Raw genomic sequence first — 20,968 nt, 5'->3', positions numbered from 1 at the left:
AACTCAGTCGAACAAAACTTGAACACAAGTAAGACCTAACCATTGCTCCAGACACTAGACAAAAGGGGAGGGATGACACTCTCACACTTCTTGTCAACATTTGGTCATCGCTTTTTCCTAAGTTGTCTTCATCTTCATTTTAACTTGATTACTTGATTTATGTCTGAATTAGGCCATCATGTTGGGGTGAGGTGATGTGAGACTCATGGTGTATTTGCCATGTGCCCACGTTTTGCTAAAAAGGGTAAAATTAAATTCAATCCCACAACAAAGTCTGAGCATGTTATAGTACTCTTACATGTGATAATAGTTTATCAACCTTCTGATTAAACTCTTCTGTCTACTGAAAGAAGATTCTCTCTTTCCTATTTTCAGCCTGTCTACTATTGTCAATAATTGGGGTTGCATTTCCCTTTATGGACTTCTTACTGCATAAAAACAAAAACAAAAACAAAAACCACACAAACAAAAAAACGATTTCTCTAGTACATGCTATCCCAACTACGGTTTGGAAGAAAAGCATCCAAAGGTATATCTTTTGCTTTTTAATTTAAATGTCTGAGATGCCATTGGTTGAAAATCACAGTGTAGTTCCTCCTGAATATATTTTTCCATTGCCTATAATAGTGGAGTCAAAATTAGAAGCCAATTTTGTGAGATGGCCTTCTTGGTCTTGAGTGACTTTCCAGCTTTGTATCATAAAACACCCCCTTTTAAAAGTTGTAAGCACCTTCCTGGGAGTCTGCCATCTTCTCTTATTTAATCCTCATGACTCAAAAAGGGAGACATTCCAAACCCCTATTTTTAGAGGAAATATCTGAGGCCCAGGGATTAGATAACCCACAAAATATCATCAGGTTAGTAAGTAGAAGAGCAGAGATTTAAAGTGGGTTCTGTGCTCTTAGCTTGTATATGGATCTGCCTCTTTCCAACCTGCAGCTGTACGTGGTCTGATAAGCCGTGAAGCCTCCTGATGACATTCTTATGGCTGAGCCATGAAGTATTTTTTTTCTCATGCCACCCTTCTTATGCATTATCATGCAGTTCATTAATGTGACTGCTTGCAAAGCTAACTGATTTTATGTTATTGTTCCAGTTATTAATAAAGCTTCCATTAGCCATAAAGTATTTCATGATTTTCACTTTGGAAGAGCTTTGTAAACATTTTAAACTAATCAGGCCAAGCAAGCACCTGCATGGTAGATGTTCTTCTTACTAACAGACTAACTACAAAGGTAAATGACTTCCTAAAGCCCTCCTCAAAGTTGCAATAAACACTTTAACCAAACTACGTTTCTGGTCCCCTCTGTGGTGGTGGTGTTCGGTCAGGAACACTGCCAATAGTCTAACTAATTATATATTTATTGATTCTTGGCTCTAAGTGACTTTCTCTTGGAAAAATAGATGCATCCTAGTATTACATCTGATATTTATTGACCCAGACTATTCAAGAAAATGTCAATGGCAAAAATTGACACTGTAAAACAGAAACCCACACATCCTGAAATAAGAGTGCTTTAGAAAGGCAAACAAACCTTGTCCACCTTTGCTCCAAGTGGTGATTTTGTTCTTGAAATTTGCTCTCATTGTCTTCTTAGGCTCTGGGTGGAGTGTTGTCTGTCCCTGCCCCCACTCGTGGTCCCAATCGGAGACAGTCACTGGAAATAACAGCCTGAAGAGTGTGGGAGTCTCTTTGGACCCCTTCAACATCAATCCCTGTTTTCTCATTAGAACATTCATACTTTTGTGCCTCAGTGGGAATGATCAATTATTTCAATGTCAGTAGTGGTAATATTACCCCGAGATTTAGCAATTTTCAAAGATCTTTTAACTTAATTAGAGGCATTTGTTATAAATTGAATTAAATCTGGTAAAAGTGCAATGTGTTATATTAAAAGTATAATACCCAAATTGGCCAAGGAGACACAATTTTAGAGACAGGGGGATCTAGTTTAAAAATGCTAACATCAAGGTAAACTTGTGAAGTTTTCCTTCTGGTAAAGTTTTGTAAAAGTTGAAAGAATGGAGAGAAATTTTACCCGCAACATTTCGGTGAAACCTGTGCATGTACAGATACTTCTGTAGAAGTGTTTTTCCACTAACTTGAAATAATGACAAGACAATAGCAGATTTGAGCATTTTAATAACTTTGGTAAAAACTAAAACTGATACTGATGTCATTTATAAGCCATATATATCGATCCAATAATCAGCATATGATAATAGTATTGTAACAATTCTTTTTCTTAATTGATACATAATTGACATGTAGCATTATATTAGTTTCAGGTATACAACATAATGATTTGATGTTTGTGCATATAGTAAAATGATTAGCATAGTAAATCTGCCACCAGACAAAATTATAATTTTTTTGTCTCTTGTGAGATTTTTAAGAGTTACTCTCTTGACAACTTTCAAATATGCATTTCAATATTATTGACTATGGTCACTGTACTATACGTTATATCCTCGTGACTTTATTTAGTTTATAGCTGAAAGTTTACACCTCTGGACTCCTTTCACCCACTTGGCTCAGTTCTCCAATCCCCCTCCCTTTATAATAATTCATTTTGGTTAATTATATCTCTTTCTAAATAAATGTTTCCTTATCTTGGCACATTTTACTTCATTTTCTTTTAAACATAGTACTACAGTGTACTTGCCCAAAAGTCCCTACCAGACAAATAATTTAATAATATACTGCTGTGAATTTATGAGACTTTTCTCAGCACCATTTGGAAAGTTTTAATGGTGGTTTTCTAATTTCTTAATCACCAAACAATTAACTATATGAACCAACTGTATGGATCGACTGAATGAATCTTCAAGTGGGGAGTTAAAGGGACAGATCAAATGACTGAAGCAGGTCATAGTTTTTACCTAAACCATTTAGAAAACCACACATTCAAAAATTATTTATTTAACAAATGCGTGTTGTTAAGCACCTACTATGCTCACAGCATGGTGCTAAGACCTGGGGATATGGCATTGAACAAGACAGTTCCTACCTTCATTGAGTGAATAGCATCACTAATATATATATATCTACCTATATCTATATCTATATCTATATCTATATCTATATCTATATCTATATCTATATCTATATCTATCTATATCTATATCTATCTAAATGTTTATATAGATAGATAGGTATATATCTATATATAAATGTTTATTTACTTTGAGAAAGGGAATTAGAGAGTGAGCAGGGGATGAGCAGAGAGAAAAAGAGATAGAGAATCCCAAGCAGGCTCCACACTGTCAGCACAGAGCCCAGTGTGGGGCTTGGACCCACGGACCGTGAAATCATGACCTGAGCTGAAGCCAAGAGTCATATGCTTAACCAGCTGAGCCACCCATGCACCCCAAGCCTCACTAAATGTATTAATATTAATATAAGATTGATTTTTACTGAGCTGTAGTATAAGTTCTTGGTACATGTAAGTGAATTATGAAGCTCTTTCCTGCCAACCCTGTCTGCCTGCATGCACTCAGCCACATGGATATTAGAAACACACACGTTTTGGTATCAGACTAACATGAAATTCAAATCTGGATGCTTGTTTTGTTCTGTCTCCTAATAGCTGTATGATCTATAGCAAGTAATATGAACTTTCTCAAATTCTCAGTTCTCATTTCCCCATCTGTAAAATGTGTATAGAAACACCTGTCTTCCAAAGTGGTTCTGTAAATTAAATATAGTATACACATATTATATAGTGTGTATATTTTTATTGTATCAGTTTTTATTGTCTATGCCAAAAATTCTCACTTAACTTAAAAACTCTTATCCATAAACTATTTTTCAGGGAAGCGAATGAAGAAGGAGAGTTCTGTCTAGATTACGTGGGTTTGCAGCTGTAAACCAACATAAAGGAAAAGAATATCTTCAAAGAGTACTTGAGTTAATGTTGTTCAGCGTCGTGATAGCTGATTCTATTCAAAGAGAACATTCATATTAATCTGAGGGACAAGCACTTGTATATATATTTTTTAGTTTTTACATCATTTCCACATACTGGGTATTGACAATGTGTCTCAAGGATTCTAATGGCTTCCTATTACCATGTTGGTGACTTCATCAAACTGTTTTCCAGTTCTGATATGTCTTGAATCTCACTTCCATAAATATGACAGACTACTGGGCAAATTACCATGAGCATTTCCATATGCAGGTCAATATGAGCTTATTGTTTCCTCCTTTTCTCCTCTTTTTCACTAAATGCTTTTTTTAAAAACATGTTAATCCACTCTTTTGATGAGCTCCCTGAGCCAGAATCTTTGGAACCATTTTAGATTCTTTTCTTTGGGACCCCAAAATCAAGCAGTCTCCAAGTCCTGTTCATCTCAGTCAAATATCTCTCAGATCCATCTCTCTGTCCCTGTGCTGCACCCCTCTAATTCCCTTTTCCTTCAAAGGACTGCTGTTGGCAAATGCTGTTGGTGTTAAAAGTTGAACTGTGTTCCCTCCAAAATATGTTGAAGTTGTAGGACTTAGTACCTCAGCAGGTTTATTGTAAATGTAAGCTAAAAGGCGGCTATACTGGAGTAGAGTGGGACCTTGTGACACAGACACACTAAAGGAAGACAGCCATGTAAAGGTGGCGGTGGAGACTAGATTGTTGCTGCCAACAATCTAGGGCAAGAAATGCTTGAGGCTCCCAGAGGCTGGAAGAAGCAAGGAAGTATCTTTCCTTCTCCACTCCTCCATCTCCTGGAACCTTCAGAGAAAGTATGGCCCAACCAATACCTTGCTTTTGGACTTTTAGACTCCAGACCTGTGAAAGAATACATTTATGTTGTTTAAAACCACCCCATTTGTGGTTATTATAGCCCTAGGGAACTAATGTAAGGGGTCAGGAGAGATCTTTATCATTTGAGACTCTCAAGCACATTTCAGGAAGCTCAGTGCCTTTGCCACCCTTCATGTTATCGTGACAGCAGAGGACACCCATGCTCATACCTCTGAAAGCTCTACAGTTCTGCTCATCATCAGTGAGCAGTACTAGTCAGTCATCATCTAAATCATAATCCGTTCTCCCCTTTGGTCTGAACTTACCCAAACTATTTCACCCCTGTAGCCATAGCAGTATTTCTAAAACATAGACATGGCATCCCTCCCCATGTCCTTCCCCCTTAAATACTCCAAGGGCTTTGAGAGTGGCAAGATGGAGTCCATCAATCAGAATAGCATCTATCAATCAGGCCTCCACAAGCAGGCCCCTTCACCTACTTGGACTTTCTTCACCCAGTGCAACTTATTTTCAGCTTTAGAAATGGAACTCTAGGGGCGCCTGGGTGGCTTAGTCGGTTCAGCATCTGACTTCGGCTCAGGTCATGATCTCATGGTTCGTGGGTTCGAGCCCCGCGTCGGGCTCTGTGCTGACTGCCAGCTCGGAGCCTGGAGGCTGCTTCAGATTCTGTATCTCCCTCTCTCTCTGACCCTCACCTGCTCATGCTGTCTCTCTCTCTCTCTCCTAGAAATAAATAAAAATATTAAAAAAAAAAAAAAGAAATGGAACTCTATTGTCCTAAGCATTGGCTGTGTGATGGAATGCCTTACTGGCTTTCCCATATACCTCTCCCTCTTCATTTGTCTGATTCCTCTTCACCTCATAGATCTCAGGAGGGAAGTCTTCTTTGGCCCAGTTGGAGATAGGGGTCCATCGTATGCTTTCTCATAGCATTCTGTATGTTGCTGTGACACTTCTCACCCTGGATTTTAACCCTGGATTTTATTTGTCTTTTCACTGATCTGTTGCTACCAATGTAATGAAATTTCTGTGGGTGAGGAACAATGTTGCTCATCTGTGAAAATTTAGAACCTGTATCTGTATTAGTGTTCTAGTGTTACTTTCTCACATTACCACAAGCTTGTGGCTTAAAGCAACACAAGTTTATTATTGTACAGTTCTGGAGGTCAGGAGTCTGAAATGGGTCTCACTGAGCTAAACTTAGGGGTCAGCAGAACTCCATGTTTTATTTTCTGGATTCTAGGGAGAGTGTTTCCTTGTTTGTTCCATTCAACTCTTAGAGGCTGGCCTCATCCCTTGCCTCATGGCTCCCTTCTGCCATCTTCAAAACCAACACATTTGGGACTAATATTTCTCACACTGCATTCTTCTGAATCTCCTTTTGGTTGTCTCCCTCTCTCTTCTGCTTCTCCCTTTCACTTTTTAAGGACCCTTGTGAATATATTGGGCCCACCCAAATAACCCATAATAATCTGTGTTAAACTCAATTGCTTAGCAAACTTAATTCTATGTACTACCTTAATTCTCCTTTGCCATATAATTTAACATAATTGCAGGTTACAAGGATTAGGGTGTGGACATATTTGGGGGGAGGCCATTATTCTGCTTACTACATCCTCACAGGGGTTGACATATACATTTATTTAATGACGATCTGTTGAATGAATGCGTTGTGTCCAATTCAACCAACTTCCATAAAGGAAGAACCCTTTCCTTCTTTCAGGTTTCAGTAAAGGGACTCCCTTTCAAGCAGCCTAGACTTCCTTGTCTTGTTAAACTGATGGAGAGCTCCTAATGACAAGTCTGGAGACAGTGGTCAGAACACCCTGAGCAGTTGTATCAAGTTGGGCAAATTACTTAACTGACTGGGTATTTAATTCAGCTTTTGCAAAAGTCTGAGGGAATATGATGAGGCCTTCTCCAACATTAACACAGTATGATCTATCCATGTTTCTTTGATACCTTCATTAGAATGACTCCCTGAAAAGCTTAACAATCACCAAGGATTCCATGTTCAAACACCTGATAAATGGAACATAGTGAAAAAAGAAATGAGAAATACCCCTCTCCCCGAAATTACACAAAATTTTAAAAAGACAACTTGATTTTTTAAAAAATGCTACATTTATGAGGTGCCTGGATGGCTAAGGATACAACTTCGACTCAGGTTACAATTTCACTGTTCGTGATTTCGAACCCTTCGTGGGGCTCTGTTCTGACAGCCCAGAGCCTGGAGCCTGCTTTGGATTCTCGGTCTCCCTCTCTTGCTGTCCCTCCCCATTGGGTGCTCTTTTTCTCTCTCAGAAATAAACATTAAAAAAATTTTTTAGATCTATGCTTAGAGTATGGTTAGTCGTACCAGAAGAAGAGAATATGGAAACTTTAGTGCCATTTATTGATAGTGATTTTTTTTAAAAAGATTATTATGCACAGCTGATGAATCATGGGTTTGGGTTGTATACAAATCCCTAAGGACTCCTGTTTACTGTTTGATGTAGAAGAATGCATTCCATGCTTTTTTTTTTTTTTTTCTTTTTGGAAAGCAATTTTGGTCTTTCTTTTTATTATTATTATTACACTGATGGATCATAGAAATCTTGCTTTGTATCGGGTCTCTATCAGGACCGGGCATGGAAGGGGGATAGATGTGTGTCATATGAAATGTGGCCCAAGTTCAGAGAAATAGGTTTCATTTAATAGCTGAATACTGGATGACCTGACCATTCTTCTCAGCCTCTGGCAGCTCACCCCGTGAGCGATAGAGGAGTCGCCTGCGTGAACCGAGGAGTAGTTGCTGGCCTCAATGTGATTTTGCAGTGATCTGTGTGCTCTATGCCTTCTTTCATAACCAACAAATCAATTCCCACTATACGTATTACACACCCCAGTGGCAGAGGCCATTTATTATCCTTTTGATGGTCATACTCTTTGTACATAATCAAGAAAGATTACAGGGGAAAGAAAGAACAGTTGAAATGTGGCTGAAGATATTGTAGAACGGCACTGCATTTTATAATATGCCTTGCATGTATACAAGAATAAAAGAGAGGTTCTCTTTCAAGAAAGTGTTGAAACACAGATGCAGAATTTTCTTTTGAATGAAATATATTTCAAGAACAGCCTATGGAGAGAGAGTTGTGGATGGGATTCTCTGTCAGTACTCACTTAGATTTCAGGTGCAAATTCGAAATGATTAAGGGAAATGGACTGTCTTTCTCATATGGGAATTGTCTGCAAGGCTCTACTTGACAAGTTTTGTTCACCTAACAAGCTGGTTGATCCTTCTTTTTATTTGGCATCATCTGGCATCAACTAATGCCTTTATTAATTTCTAACTTTGAAGTTTATAATTTTTCACATTCTAAATGATTGATTCCAGGTCTTTCCTAAGTCTTTGGATCCAGATATTACAGTTACCATTGTTGAGTGAACAAGTAAAATCAAATATTGAAGTGTGTTAACCACGTACAAAGTAATTGAGTATTTTGAATTCGATATAAATGATATATAATGAAATTTTAGTGTTATTTGTCCTGACTCAAATGCCCCAGAAACAAATATGCATATCTGAATGTGGATGGGAAACATTTATCAGCGAAACTAATGGCAAAAGTATGACTTTATAGTGGGTTCTGTGAATAAACACTTAAACTGCTTAGTCATTTATATCAATGGGTATAAAAAGAGCAGTGGAAATTTTCAAAGGTCAAATAAGCTACTGTCTCTTCTGTTTTGCATCATTTGAGATTTTCTGGTGTTTTGCAAACAACACAATGCCAAATCTGTCTTTGATTTTCTCTTCTCTTTGAAGATGCAAAACAGCAATGGAATAATTCGCTGAAGAGGAGCCTGAAGAGAATATTTTGCTTAAGGAGTGTAGAAAGTTTTGAGTTGCATTTCACATGATGATAAATGGAGTAAGGTATTCTTGAATCCTCCTATGAGGACTCTATTGCCATCAGTAAACCAAAAGCTCTTAGGGGCCTGTTTCCTGTTTAGCTGTTCTCGTTTGTATAATTAAAAAGCAAGGTCAGTACAGACTCGACACGTACTTCTGGGTTAGGTGATGCTCTACACCTTCATGGCAAAATACACACACGAACAACAACAAAGGTACTGTCAATGTCAAACTCAGCGCCTCATTAGTCCTGTGCAGACTAAAAGGCTAAAGTCTTGGATTAGAATTCTAAGAAAAATATGGGTATTTTTTTAACCTTTCTGTTGTTGATAGGGTTTTTTTGTCCCCCCCCCAAAGACTCTTATTTCGATTGTTTATCTTCTCCTTTTTCATGGTACAATTATCATCATATTTAAGAGTCTTCAGAGAGAGATGAGCTTTTGTATATACTATCTTTTGAATCTCTCTATGAATTCCATTTCTTGTATGTTCTCACACTGCCTCGACTTGCTTTGGTTTTATCATTGTTACTGAACTACTTCCTAACATACTAGCTTTTCCTTTGGTAAGATGTTTTTAATTAGGACCAATATTGGCTGAGGAACTTATTGAATTATTCTGGAAAACTATTATAGTATAGAATCAGAAAAGCTAATCCAGGGCATGGAACTTAGTGATTATAAAGATCAATTACTGATTCAACAAAACGAACATTTTATTCAGCTGATGATGGTATATACCGATGATATTTACTGCGTGAATTAAATAACATATGCATCTCCTGTTTATATCTCTTTAAAATAAAAGGAATCATCAACTGCTATATTTCTTGGGCATGATGGAAGGCCGACCTATTTCATAGCAGCTCTGGTAAACATTGGAAGAGGGATAAGAGGGCGAAATGGATTGAGTATTTCTTATTTTGTGTTGATAGTGCAGAATCTACACTGTTCAAAATGTTTCACATCTGCTAATTTAGTCATCATACTGACCCTGGGTTATGGGGTACTATTACTAGCCCCTTTCCTATATGAGCAAACTGACGCATAGATAGGAATTCTATGTAGACATAGAAGCTCTGGACATTGGACTCAAATGTCCAAAGCTTGTTATTTCTAGTCAGTAAGCTATGGGAACCCTACTGTATACTCCCGGCACATGTTTTTGGGATTAGTTGGGGAATGAGTTCTGCCTCTACAGTTATTTTCAGATACTTCCTCATCTTCTTTCCTCCAAAAACTCTAAGTTTAGAAACTTTGAAAGCACTCAATATTAAACAGAGGGAGAAAACCAGAGCTAAGTCAGATGACCTTGCCCTTAATTATTGTACATTTCATTTCAACAGAAAATGTGAGTATTACTTTAAGAAATAAAAAAAAAAGGGGGCGCCTGGGTGGCTTAGTCGGTTAAGCGTCCGACTTTCGCTTAGGTCATGATCTCGCGGTTCGTGGGTTCGAGCCCCACGTGGGCTTTGTGCTGACTGCCAGCTCAGAGCCTGGAGCCTGTTTCAGTCTGTGACTCCCTCTCTCTCTGACCCTCCCCTGCTCACGCTGTCTCTCTCTCTCTCTCTCCTAGAAATAAATAAAACATTAAAAAAAAGAAATAAAAAAAATTAAGTTTCAAATTCTCATTCCATATTTTTAGTGGTATATTAATAGTTCATTTCAATTTTTAAAATAAGATAGGGGGCACATGTACATCAATGTTTATAGCAGTACTTTCCGTAATAGCTAAATCATGGAAAGAGCCTACATGTCCATCAACAGATGAATGGATAAAGAAGATGTGGTTTACATATACTGTGGAATACTACTTGGCAAGGAGAAAGAATGAAATCATGCCATTTGCAGCAACATGAATGGAACTGGAGGGTATTTTGCTGAGTGAAATAAGTCAGGCAGAGAAAGATATCATATGTTTTCAGTCATATGTGGAACTTGAGAAACTTAACAGAAGACCATGGGGGAAGGGAAAGGAGAAAAATAGTTACAAAGAGGGAGGGTGGCAAACCATAAGAGACTCTTAAAATACAGAGAATAAACTGAGGGTTGATGGCAGGGTTGGGGAGGGAAAAATGCCTGATGGGTACTTGTTGGGATGAGCACTGGGTGTTGTATGTAAGCTATGAACCATGGGAATCTACCCCAGAGCCAAGAACACACTGTACACACTGTATGTTAGCCAACTTGACAATAAATTATACTAAAAAATACAATAAAAATGAATAAAATAAGATAATTAACTTTTATATTTTTAATTAAAAAAAATAAACTATTTTTGAGAGTGGGGGCGGAGAGAGAAGGAGACAGATGATCTGAAGCAAGGTCTGTGTTGACAGTGGAGAGCCTGATGCGGGTCTCTAACTCACAAACCTTAAGATCATGACCAGAGCCAAAATCAAGAGTCAGATGCTTAAACACCTGAGCCACCCAGGCGTCCCCAAATAGTTAAACTTTTAACATGTTATAGGCAAATAATAACATCTCATTTTAATTAAAAAGGATCATTGTGGGTAGGTCAGATAAGCAGAGATATTATGGATTTTAAAAGATTTTTAAAAATAAGTTCATTATTTATACTAGTTCTTTTTCATATTTCTTTTAAAAAATTTTATTGTTGTAAAATACACATAACATAAAAATTTATCATCGTAATCACTTTGACGTACTGTTCAGCAGTGTCAAGTACATTCACATCATTGTGCAGCCGATCTCCAAAACTTCTCTTGCAAAACAGAAACCTTATAGCACCAGACCCTTCTCCCACCCCAGACCCTGGAAAACTTCATTCTGCTTTCTATCTTTGTGCATTTGACTTTTCTAGCTACCACACATAAATTAAATTTACAGTATTTGTCTCTTTATGACTGGCTTAATTCATTTAGCATAATGTCCTCTGGATTGAGCCACGTGGTAGCACGTGTTAGTTTCCTTTCTTTTTAAGGCCGAATAATATTTCATTTGATGGACACTTGGGTGGCTTCTACCTTTTGGCTGTCTTGAATAATGTGGCTATGAATATGGGTGTGGAAATACTGGTTAGAGATTCTGCTTCTGCTTTGAATTCCTTTGGCCACATACCCAGAAGGGGTATTGGTGGATCATATGTTAATTCTATATTTCATTTTTTGAGGACTTGCCATGCATTCTGTGTTCCCATAGTAATTGCTTCATTTTATGTTCTTACCAACTGTGCACAAGAGTTCCTACTTTTTCACATCCTCATCAACACTTGTTATTTTATGGCTTTCCTTTTTCTTTTCCTCCCTTCTTCTTCTTCCTCTTCTTCTTCTCCTTTTCCTCCTTCCCCTCTTTCTCTTTCTTCTTTTTTTTCAATTTTTTAATTATTGACAGTAATCATCCTAATAGGTGTGAGGAGATATCTCAATGTGATTTTGATTTCCATTTCTACGTGCACCCTTCTTTCCATGTTCCCTGGGAGTCCTCCATTACAGCCAAATGAAATAGAAATAACTTGAGCCCAAGTATTTGAGGAACAATTTCATTCAATTTGACTTTCACAATGTCTTTATTATCATTTCAAGATATTTTACTGCTGGTTGTACTTTAAGCTCAGGATTCATTATTTCTTTGTTTGCAGCTATTCTTCAGGTGCTGGAGGTACCAGATCTAGAGAATTCTTCAAGCATCTCCATTTTGGGCTGGTGTCAGTGTTTTCGGAACTTCAGTTAGCTGAGTGGCAAAGCCAGAGCTTCTGGTACATCATCCTGCTGATTGCCTCCCTCTGGTTCCTGAGACTGTACCTGCATTACCTTGGCCAGTGGCTTTTCCTCCAGGCCATTTCAACTCCTGTTACAAAGTGAGTGCTTTCCCCCGAAAGTCAAAGGGATGCATTTTCATCTTGATTGGCCAAATGAAAGTGCAAAACTCCTCTCCATGCATTTAGCACAAGACCTAAAATGCAGGTCTGACTCGAAAAGACAAGAAATGTCTTTATCTAAGAGCAGGAACATCTGTTACATTCTCATCTTCTGGGCCTATATTTACAAATACATAACTGGCACATCGATATTTATTTAAAATTGAGCAGATTCCAGTATGTTCTAATATCTGAGCAGAATCCAAAAAGGAATTTAGCAACAATATTTTATTCGGTTTTGATTATATCAGAGTGACTCAGGCTGAGGGTAGTTTAGAAGTAATGTAAGTATGATTTATCACCCATACGCAGAGAGGCAAAGATTGCTTCTTCTGCAAAGTGATTGAATTCAAACAATTACCAAAGTCAAACCTAGGCAGCTTTCTGGGCCATTATACCCTGGAAAAAGATGACACTTTACAAGTTATCTCTCCATAAACATGATTCCATAGACACTATAGATAGACAAACAGATAGAAATCAATATAAGTAAAATTCATTTTCCCAAATGTAGATATTCCAGATAAAAGTAAAGATGTGTGTGTATTTTCAATTAAGGAGACTGCAAACAACCTTCAGACACCATGAAAGAGAAAGCGTGTATATATAGTATACATAAAAAACATACAGTTTTTTATCATGTTTTGAAATTAAATCACAAATACATGAATGCTGTATATGCACATTTACATATAATAAATTACTGTATCTTTAAGGGAGAATTTTTACATAGATATTATTTTTCTTCCCTTCTTCTCTGTTTTTTGTTTTTCTCTTTCCCTTTTTTCCTTTGTCTATGTGAGGGCTTCCAAAATAGAAGGGACAAATGTTGTCGAGCTAGTTGCTTTTTGCCAACTGCTTTTTTACTTCTTCAATTAAAAAAAAAGGCACTCTCTCTTTATTGGCTGTTTAAAAAAAAATGGGACTGTGAGAAAAATATCTGGGCAGCCCAGCTTATCTGATTTTTTAAGCATCAGAAGACTCAAGATATGACAGGATATTTTGTTGGCTGTTGTCTAGATCTGTAGGCTCACATCCTAGGCTCCACACTGTGATTGTGGGATGTGACATTAACGACAGCAACAATGAGCATTTCTTCGGCTCTTAATCTATGTTGGGCAATCTGCTAAGAAATGTACACACATTACTTCATTTGATATTCACAACTGCATAGGAACGAGGCATAAAACTTCCATCAAAGCAAAGGTCAGGGAGTAGATAAAATGAAGAACTCTTTTTCATATTGAGCTGGTAAGTAGGATGCACAATCAGAATTACAAAGGCTGAAATGCAGGGGTGGGGAAACTGAGAGCACAGTGAAGTCTCAATTTGTCTTGGAAAAAAGGCGCCAAAGCCTGGGTCAATCTGTACTGGGCCCACGTGGATTCAACCCTTAGGTTTTTAGGTTGTGTCCGAACAACTAAGAGATACCGTAGTTTTGTTGTGAGCTGAGCATTGTTGTTTTGTATGTAAGGGTCTATCTAAAAGGAATCACAGCAAACTAATCAGGTATGCTAAAACTAGGAAGAATTACTAGACCGATTTGTATTTCTGGTCTCCGGCAGAGGTTGACCTGTTGCTTGGGTCCACTGGTATATTTTGCATTTCAAACCCCCTACCTGTCAGTATGTGTTACTTGCAGGGAAATTCTTATAGAACATAGAATACTCTGCTCAGTGGATAGAATTGATATTCTTTCTATTGTTGCCTATGATATAAGAACCGTGGACAAGATAGAATTAGCCTTTTACCGGAAAGTGAGCCCTTGGGGTGTGACTTTGGGGTGGGCAAAGGTGAAGCTTTCTAACACCCGCTCTGGGGGTAGTATCAAACGTCATTTTTTTGTATATTAAAAAAAAGAAAACACGCCATTTAAAAACGATCTTTTATGCCTGGCATCTTGTGTAGTTTCTCTTGTTTACACATACATGTTTGCTTTGTTCTCCCACAGATTCCATTTTTCCCCTTTCACGGTTGAGCTTTGCTACCCACCTTCTTCACTTCACATCAGAGAAGAGTTGCTTGTAGTTGTGGTGGGTCCTTTAATGCTGAATGCCGTGATACTTCCTCTGTTTCTCATCAGACGAGGCTGTCAGCTACTGTTTGCGTCTTCCCCTGATGTCTTGTCAAAATTAATCATTACCATGGGACTATGGACAGTTCTAGACCCATTGGCCGTGTTTATAGTGGATACTGTCCTCGGGGTAAGTCAAGTAAAATAATCAGGATATGAGTTCTTGACATAGAATTTAGCTTCAGTGCATGAATCAGTTAATGTGGGAGGTTTCAAGAATCATGAACAATTCAGTATGTGTCTTAAATTGAAGTTATTAAGTTTTCCGCATGATAAAAAAATTATGGATGTCTATTATTATCATTGGATGTGTTTTTAGCATCTTAAGAGAACATTTGCAAAATAAGCAAGAAATAATGGTCGAGGGCAGATCCAAACTAATTGGTGCGTTTTCAAAAAACTATGCTAGAGAAGTTTTATTTATAACTTTTGTTGGTAACTTACTTTTAAGTAGTAATGATCTTCACAGCCAAACTTTATTAAAAAAGTAATCATACAGTGGTTCCTTCAGTTGGTTAGATGATTTATTTGCTTTGTGATCTAATATTCTTCTGTAATAAGTGTACTCAAGAAGAAGAAGAGCTTTTTAGACATTTTAAGTGATAAATAAAATTTAAAAACTTAGTCTGTAGGCATTTATTTTGACTTTTGTGATGCTGACAAAAGGGAAGGAAATCTGAATTTTAACTAAATTTTTGTACTGTAGATCTGGCTATGAAATGTAGCCCCAAGCAAGAGAGCAGATGGATACTACAAATAAATCAATATGATCAAATATTCATTAAAAATTATCTTAATTTATCAAATAATATTCTACAATTGGCAGATCTCTCTTATCAGGAAGAAAAAGAAAAGGTTCCCAATGGGTTTCCATGTGTTCAGACATTATTCATTGTGCCAAGCAGATCATAGATGTGGGGCATGTTGATGGACTCCACTTGTTAACAGTGTTTGAAACGTGCTTTTAGAACTCAAGGCCAAATTGGGGTGCCTGGGTGGCTCAGTCGGTTAAGAGTCCGACTTCGGCTCAGGTCATGATCTCACGGTCCATGGGTTTGAGCCCCGCATCAGGCTATATGCTGACAGCTAGCTCAGAGCCTGGAGCCTGCTTCAGATTCTGTGTCTCACTTTCTCTCTGATCCTCCCCTGCTCTCTCTCTCTCTCTCTCTCTCTCAGAGATAAATAAAACATGAAAAAAAAAAAAGAACTCAAGACCAAATTGCTGTTCAAACTGCATCGTGAAGCTAGCGTCCTGGGCGCTGTGGATGGGCAAAGCCAGTCACTGCTTTATTTCTCTCAGGTCACATGATGCTACAGCAGGTTTTCTTTTTTTTTTTTTTTTAAGAGCCTGGAACAAGGGTTTCATCTTCATTTATTTATTTATTTTAACGTTTTATCTATTTCTGAGAGAGAAAGAGAGAGAGACAGCGTGAGCAGGAGAGGGTCAGAGAGAGAGGGAGACACAATGTGAAACAGTCTCCAGGCTCTGAGCTAGCCGTCAGCACAGAGCCCGATGCGGGGCTTGAACCCATGAACTGTGAAATCATGACCTGAGCCAAAGTTGGACGGTTACCGACTGAACAACTCAGGCGCCCCTATAGCAGGTTTTCTCAGCTTTCATGTGTTTGCCTCACCTGGGGATCTTATTAAAATGCAAATCCTGATTCAGCAGCTGGAGTCTGAGATTCTGCATTTTAACAGATTCCTAGGTGATACCAAAGATGTAGGCACCACAGACCAGACCGCACTGTGACAAGATGCTAGATGTTTTCCTAAGAAGGCCTCTCCCTCTCCTGGGTTTGCTAGATGGGGCTTTCGCCTCCTCAGGGTTCCTGAGTTGTTCTTAAGAAGACTGGGACCTAGATGTAATGAATCCATTAATGGTTTGTTAGGCTTTGTGTGGGGATTCTGTCAGCTTCTTTTGGATTAGAATGACCTCTGCTAGAATGGCTTAGAACCTGCAGACAAGTGCAGTAGTTGACCCTGTAGCCATGTAGATCATTTAACATTATTAAAATGAATTAAGATCAGTGCACCTTAAACCTACTGATGTATCTAGTTTCTAGTCTCACTGCTGAAGATTGGAAGAAGAGCCTCATACCAAGGAAAGTTGATCAGTGTTTGGAAGGCTTACTTGTTTCCATGTTCTAACCTGCAACCACTCTCTGAAGCCTCAGTATCATCTAACACCTTGATGACAGGTCAAAAGTGGTTGTGTTTTCAACTCCATCTTTAAGTGCTTCCACCCTGATCAGTGGCCGCTTTTCTGATTCTGAGTGGATCAAGCTGGGGCCACTTTGTCCACATTCCTACTTCCCTCCGACCTCAGGTTCGAGAGGATGAGACCACGCCCTCAAGGTTGGTTGAGCAGGAAGTGTAGAGCAGAGTGCTATGGACGTGACATTCTGGTAAGATCATGTTCTGTGGCATCACACAATGCCTCCCAGAGGCCTGACGTGCCTATTGAGCAGATGGGGTGCCAGTGTGATCCACAACACCACGTGTGAGGCCATTTGGGGAGGATGGGCAGCGATGCCGATCATCTTCTGCGATCTCATCGGACAGAATGTCTGCATCCCTCCTGAAATGGCTTTCCGTATTCCATCCGAGTCCTCTAGAGATATTAATAGCTGAATGGTCCACTGTATCAAAGGCAGCTGACAAAATGAGCAGTCTTAATTTACTCTGGGGCCTCTGATGTAATCTATAGGAAAGTAGCCTCTAGCAGGGCCCTCTCAGAGCCAGTTCAGAGGTCTGTAACCTGATGGAAGCTGACTTGGATTCTAATAGATGAGCACAGCACCCATATCCTTCTGCACTTGGAAAGAAAAGCTGAAGGCTCATTCCCAATCTGCACAATTATTGATTCTCCAATTAGAATCCATCATGCTTCATTGCAGATGACATCTAACTTTGCTGTCTTTAAAAAAACTTTGAAGCTGCATGTAACCCACAGAGCAACAGTGTTGGAGTCGGCACATGGACACTCTCATTAGTTAAACCTAAATACACATTTTAACATGCTCTGCAGGGGCACCTAGGTGGCTCAGTAGGTTGAGTGTCTGATTTCAGCTCAGGTCACGATCTCAGGGTTCAAGGGTTCGACCCCCACATCGGGCTCTGTGCTGACAGCTCAGGGCCTGGAGCCTGCTTCGGGTTCTGTGTCTCCCTCTCTTTCTCTCCCTCCCCTGTTCATGCTTTGTCTCTCTCTTAAAAATAAGTAAACATGTTTTAAAAAGCTCTCTGGTGATGTAATAGCATACCAAGTTTGGAGGTACTTTTCTAAAGCAGTGGTTCACGAAACTAGGTCATTGGGCCAATAACCATCAGTTTTACCAGGGAACTTAATTGTGATGCAAACTGAAATGTAAAATCTCAGGCCCTGCACCAAAACTGTGAGTCAAAAACTCTGGGAATGACCCCAGCCTCTGAGAAGAGGCTACTGTGTTTTAACAAGTCTTCCAGATGATTCTCATGCTCATTAAATTTAGAGAGCTACTGCTCCACATGACTTCATAGTTATCATAGACTGAATGTCACTCATGAGATTGGAGTTGTCTGAGTTCATATTTCCTGTTCTTTTATCCCTTCCTTTCAGCAGATAAACCTGGGGATCACTTGTTTTGGTTCCTAGTAAGCCAGCCGAGAGAGAGGCTACCTTATTTTCCTGATAGGTTTTGCTCTGGATTCATTTTTTTATGGCAATCTAAAAGGAGATGTGGCAGATGGAATGGTTTGAGGCTGAAGCATTGAGTGGCTGTTGATGGTGCTAATAACATTTTGTTCGTCTCTCAGTTTGCTGGCTCAGTGGTTGGCAATGAATTCCCAGACCCCCACTGATGATATGACAATTCCACTGAGTTCATAAATTCTTTCTATGCCTAAGCCCCAATCTAGATTAAAAAGTAGAGGAAGCATTTGCTATTGAATGTTTTAATTGATCAGCATGTATTTATTGACTATATAATCTTTGAACAGGATTTTATTTTTATTTTTTTAAGTTCATTTATTTGACAGATGGAGAGAGATAGATATTGGGAGTGGGGGAGGGGCAGAGGGAGACAAAGGGAGGGAGAGAGAATCCCAAAGAAGATCCCAGCTGCCAGCCCAGAGCCCAATGCAGGGCTTGAACTCGCAAAACCCTAACATCATGTCCTAGCCGAAACCAAGAGTCGGATGCTTAACCAACTGAGCTACCCAGACACCCCTCTCTGCACACTATTTTAAAAGAAATGGAATAAGTTTGAGGTTGTTTCTGCTATCACTATAGATAGTGAGATAAGAACATTACATAAGAACCAGGCTCAAACAAGGGTAGAATACACGTGTCTTCATTCAGCAAATCATTCTTGAAAATTCATCGGAAATGATCATGGAGTAATAGAAAAAGCATAGTAATAGAGCAATTTCCAAGGGGGAACTGGGTTCTGGTCCCAGTTCTGCCATTTGTCAGCTGGATAACGTTGGAGAAGTCAGTTAACCTCTTCAGTCTTCAACTTCATATGTATCACAAAAAAAAGTAATAATATAGTAACACCTACCTTGCTCATTTCACAGTATTGTTGGGACAGCCAACTGGAAATACACTTTGAGAAATATAAGGCATCACCCATAAAAGAAGAAAGGAATGAGGATAAAGATTGTAATGAAGTGATACGACATATGATCTGTGTACAGTATGAGGTATAACAGCCATGGCCCCAGTGACCCAGGCAGGAACTTACCACCAGCTGGAGAATCACACACAAAGATGAAGCATGGGCAGTGTGTTCTGAATGCCATCTGGTGGGCCTATCATCATTCCATTATGCCCTTTAAATCTTTGCTCAAATGACATCTTTTCAGATTGCTGTATTCAATAACACACCTCCATCCCTCCTATACTTTTTTCTGCTTTACGATTTTCTTTGAGATTCTATCTTCTACTATACCATATGTATTACTTAATCTTACTTACATGCTTACTATCACTTCCTTTCTTCTCCGCCCCCAACTTAAATGTAAGCTCCAAAAAGATAGGGCTTTTCTCTAATTTTATTCACTCTTTTATCTTCAGAGCTTAATGATGCATGGTGGGCATTCACAACAATGTGTATGGATCAAATGAATGATAAGCATCTATTGATTAGATGATGTTGTTGGCACCAAATTTATATCTTTTTTTTCCATCAGTGAATACTGTGTCAATTTCTTTCTTTAAGAAATAGCAGGAAGGTTAGATCTAGAAGAGGAGAAATCTATGTCAACACTTAACAGATCTTCTGCCTAAAGTCCAAGTGACAGATTTGTATTTGGCAAGATTGACTGATTGATTAACAAGTACAGAACATAAAAATCAAAGTTTTGGCATGATAGTGAAAGAAGCAGCAGTTGAGAGTCAGAAGATCTGCCTTCTAGTCACTGCCCAAATGTGAAAGGATATTTTGGTAAAGCAAAATAACAGATTAACCTCTCTAGGCTTCTGATTTTATCTATACATACATGATATAGATTAGTTTTGAACATGCCCCTTTAAGCTATACTTATATAATTGCCTTTTTAAAAGTGAAGAAATTGTTCCTTCTTTCTTACATTGAAGAAAACATACCTTATTTACATTTATATTGCATATTACTTCCAATTGATATCATTGGAGTCATAATTATAGAACATTTATGTTTTATAAAACTCAAAGGTCAAAGGTGTCAAATGACAGTGTTCTAGATCTTCAACATTTAATATTGTTTTTAAAGACCTCATTGCCTTCTATTTATTTCAAACTCAGTGTAGGATATGCTTTTCGTTGTCTCTAATAAGGACTTATTGTTAAATTGACCTAATGTAAACTTTGGTTTTCAAGCTCACATTAAATAGCCTGATAACTTTTTTATAAGTTTCTAAAATAAGCCATCTATTTTATGCATAGCACAAATTAAATTCCTTTCAAATCTGCTTCAGAGAGAAAGGGATCTTTCCACCATCATATTTAATTTCTTCATATCTTGTGCTCATTAAATTCAGAAGTTAATAGTACATAAATAATACATGGCTTTTATTTTATGAATTGCATGTAGAGTGTACACATTTAAAAGCTTATAGGGAAAATGAGGGGAAAAAAAACCCTATCAAACCAGCCATGCAAATCAAGTCTTTTTCTTTTCTTTTACATAGCTGAAGATCTGGTGATCTTTAGTACCTTGAAAATTTAATGTAAATACAAATTGTGGTATCCTATGGATTTTGTGTATAAAATTAATCTCACTTGATGATCAGTGTTTCCATCCTTATTTATTTTTTGATGTTTTATTTATTTCTGAGAGAGAGAGAGTGCGCACATGAGCAGGGGAGGGTCAGAGAGAGAGAGAGATACAGAATCTG

At 38.3% G+C, this 20,968-nt stretch overlaps 1 protein-coding gene across 1 annotated transcript in view; it reads left to right on the top strand.

Annotated features, from left to right (window-relative positions):
- The window catches only part of LOC144236440 (uncharacterized), a 294,747-nt gene that overhangs the window by 195,987 nt on the left and 77,792 nt on the right, over positions 1–20,968 (top strand). Inside the window, exons 9-10 of the mRNA XM_077770089.1 lie at positions 12,259–12,477; positions 14,489–14,741. Coding sequence (XP_077626215.1) covers positions 12,259–12,477; positions 14,489–14,741 — 472 coding nt within the window. The remainder of the gene's footprint in view (positions 1–12,258; positions 12,478–14,488; positions 14,742–20,968) is intronic.

The sequence above is a fragment of the Crocuta crocuta genome, unplaced genomic scaffold (genome assembly GCF_008692635.1).
Source record: "Crocuta crocuta isolate KB4526 unplaced genomic scaffold, BGI_CrCroc_1.0 scaffold24, whole genome shotgun sequence".
NCBI classification, from domain to species: Eukaryota; Metazoa; Chordata; class Mammalia; order Carnivora; family Hyaenidae; genus Crocuta; species Crocuta crocuta.
Note: the sequence above shows the minus strand (reverse complement) of the source record. Positions and strands in the feature narration are given on the sequence as shown.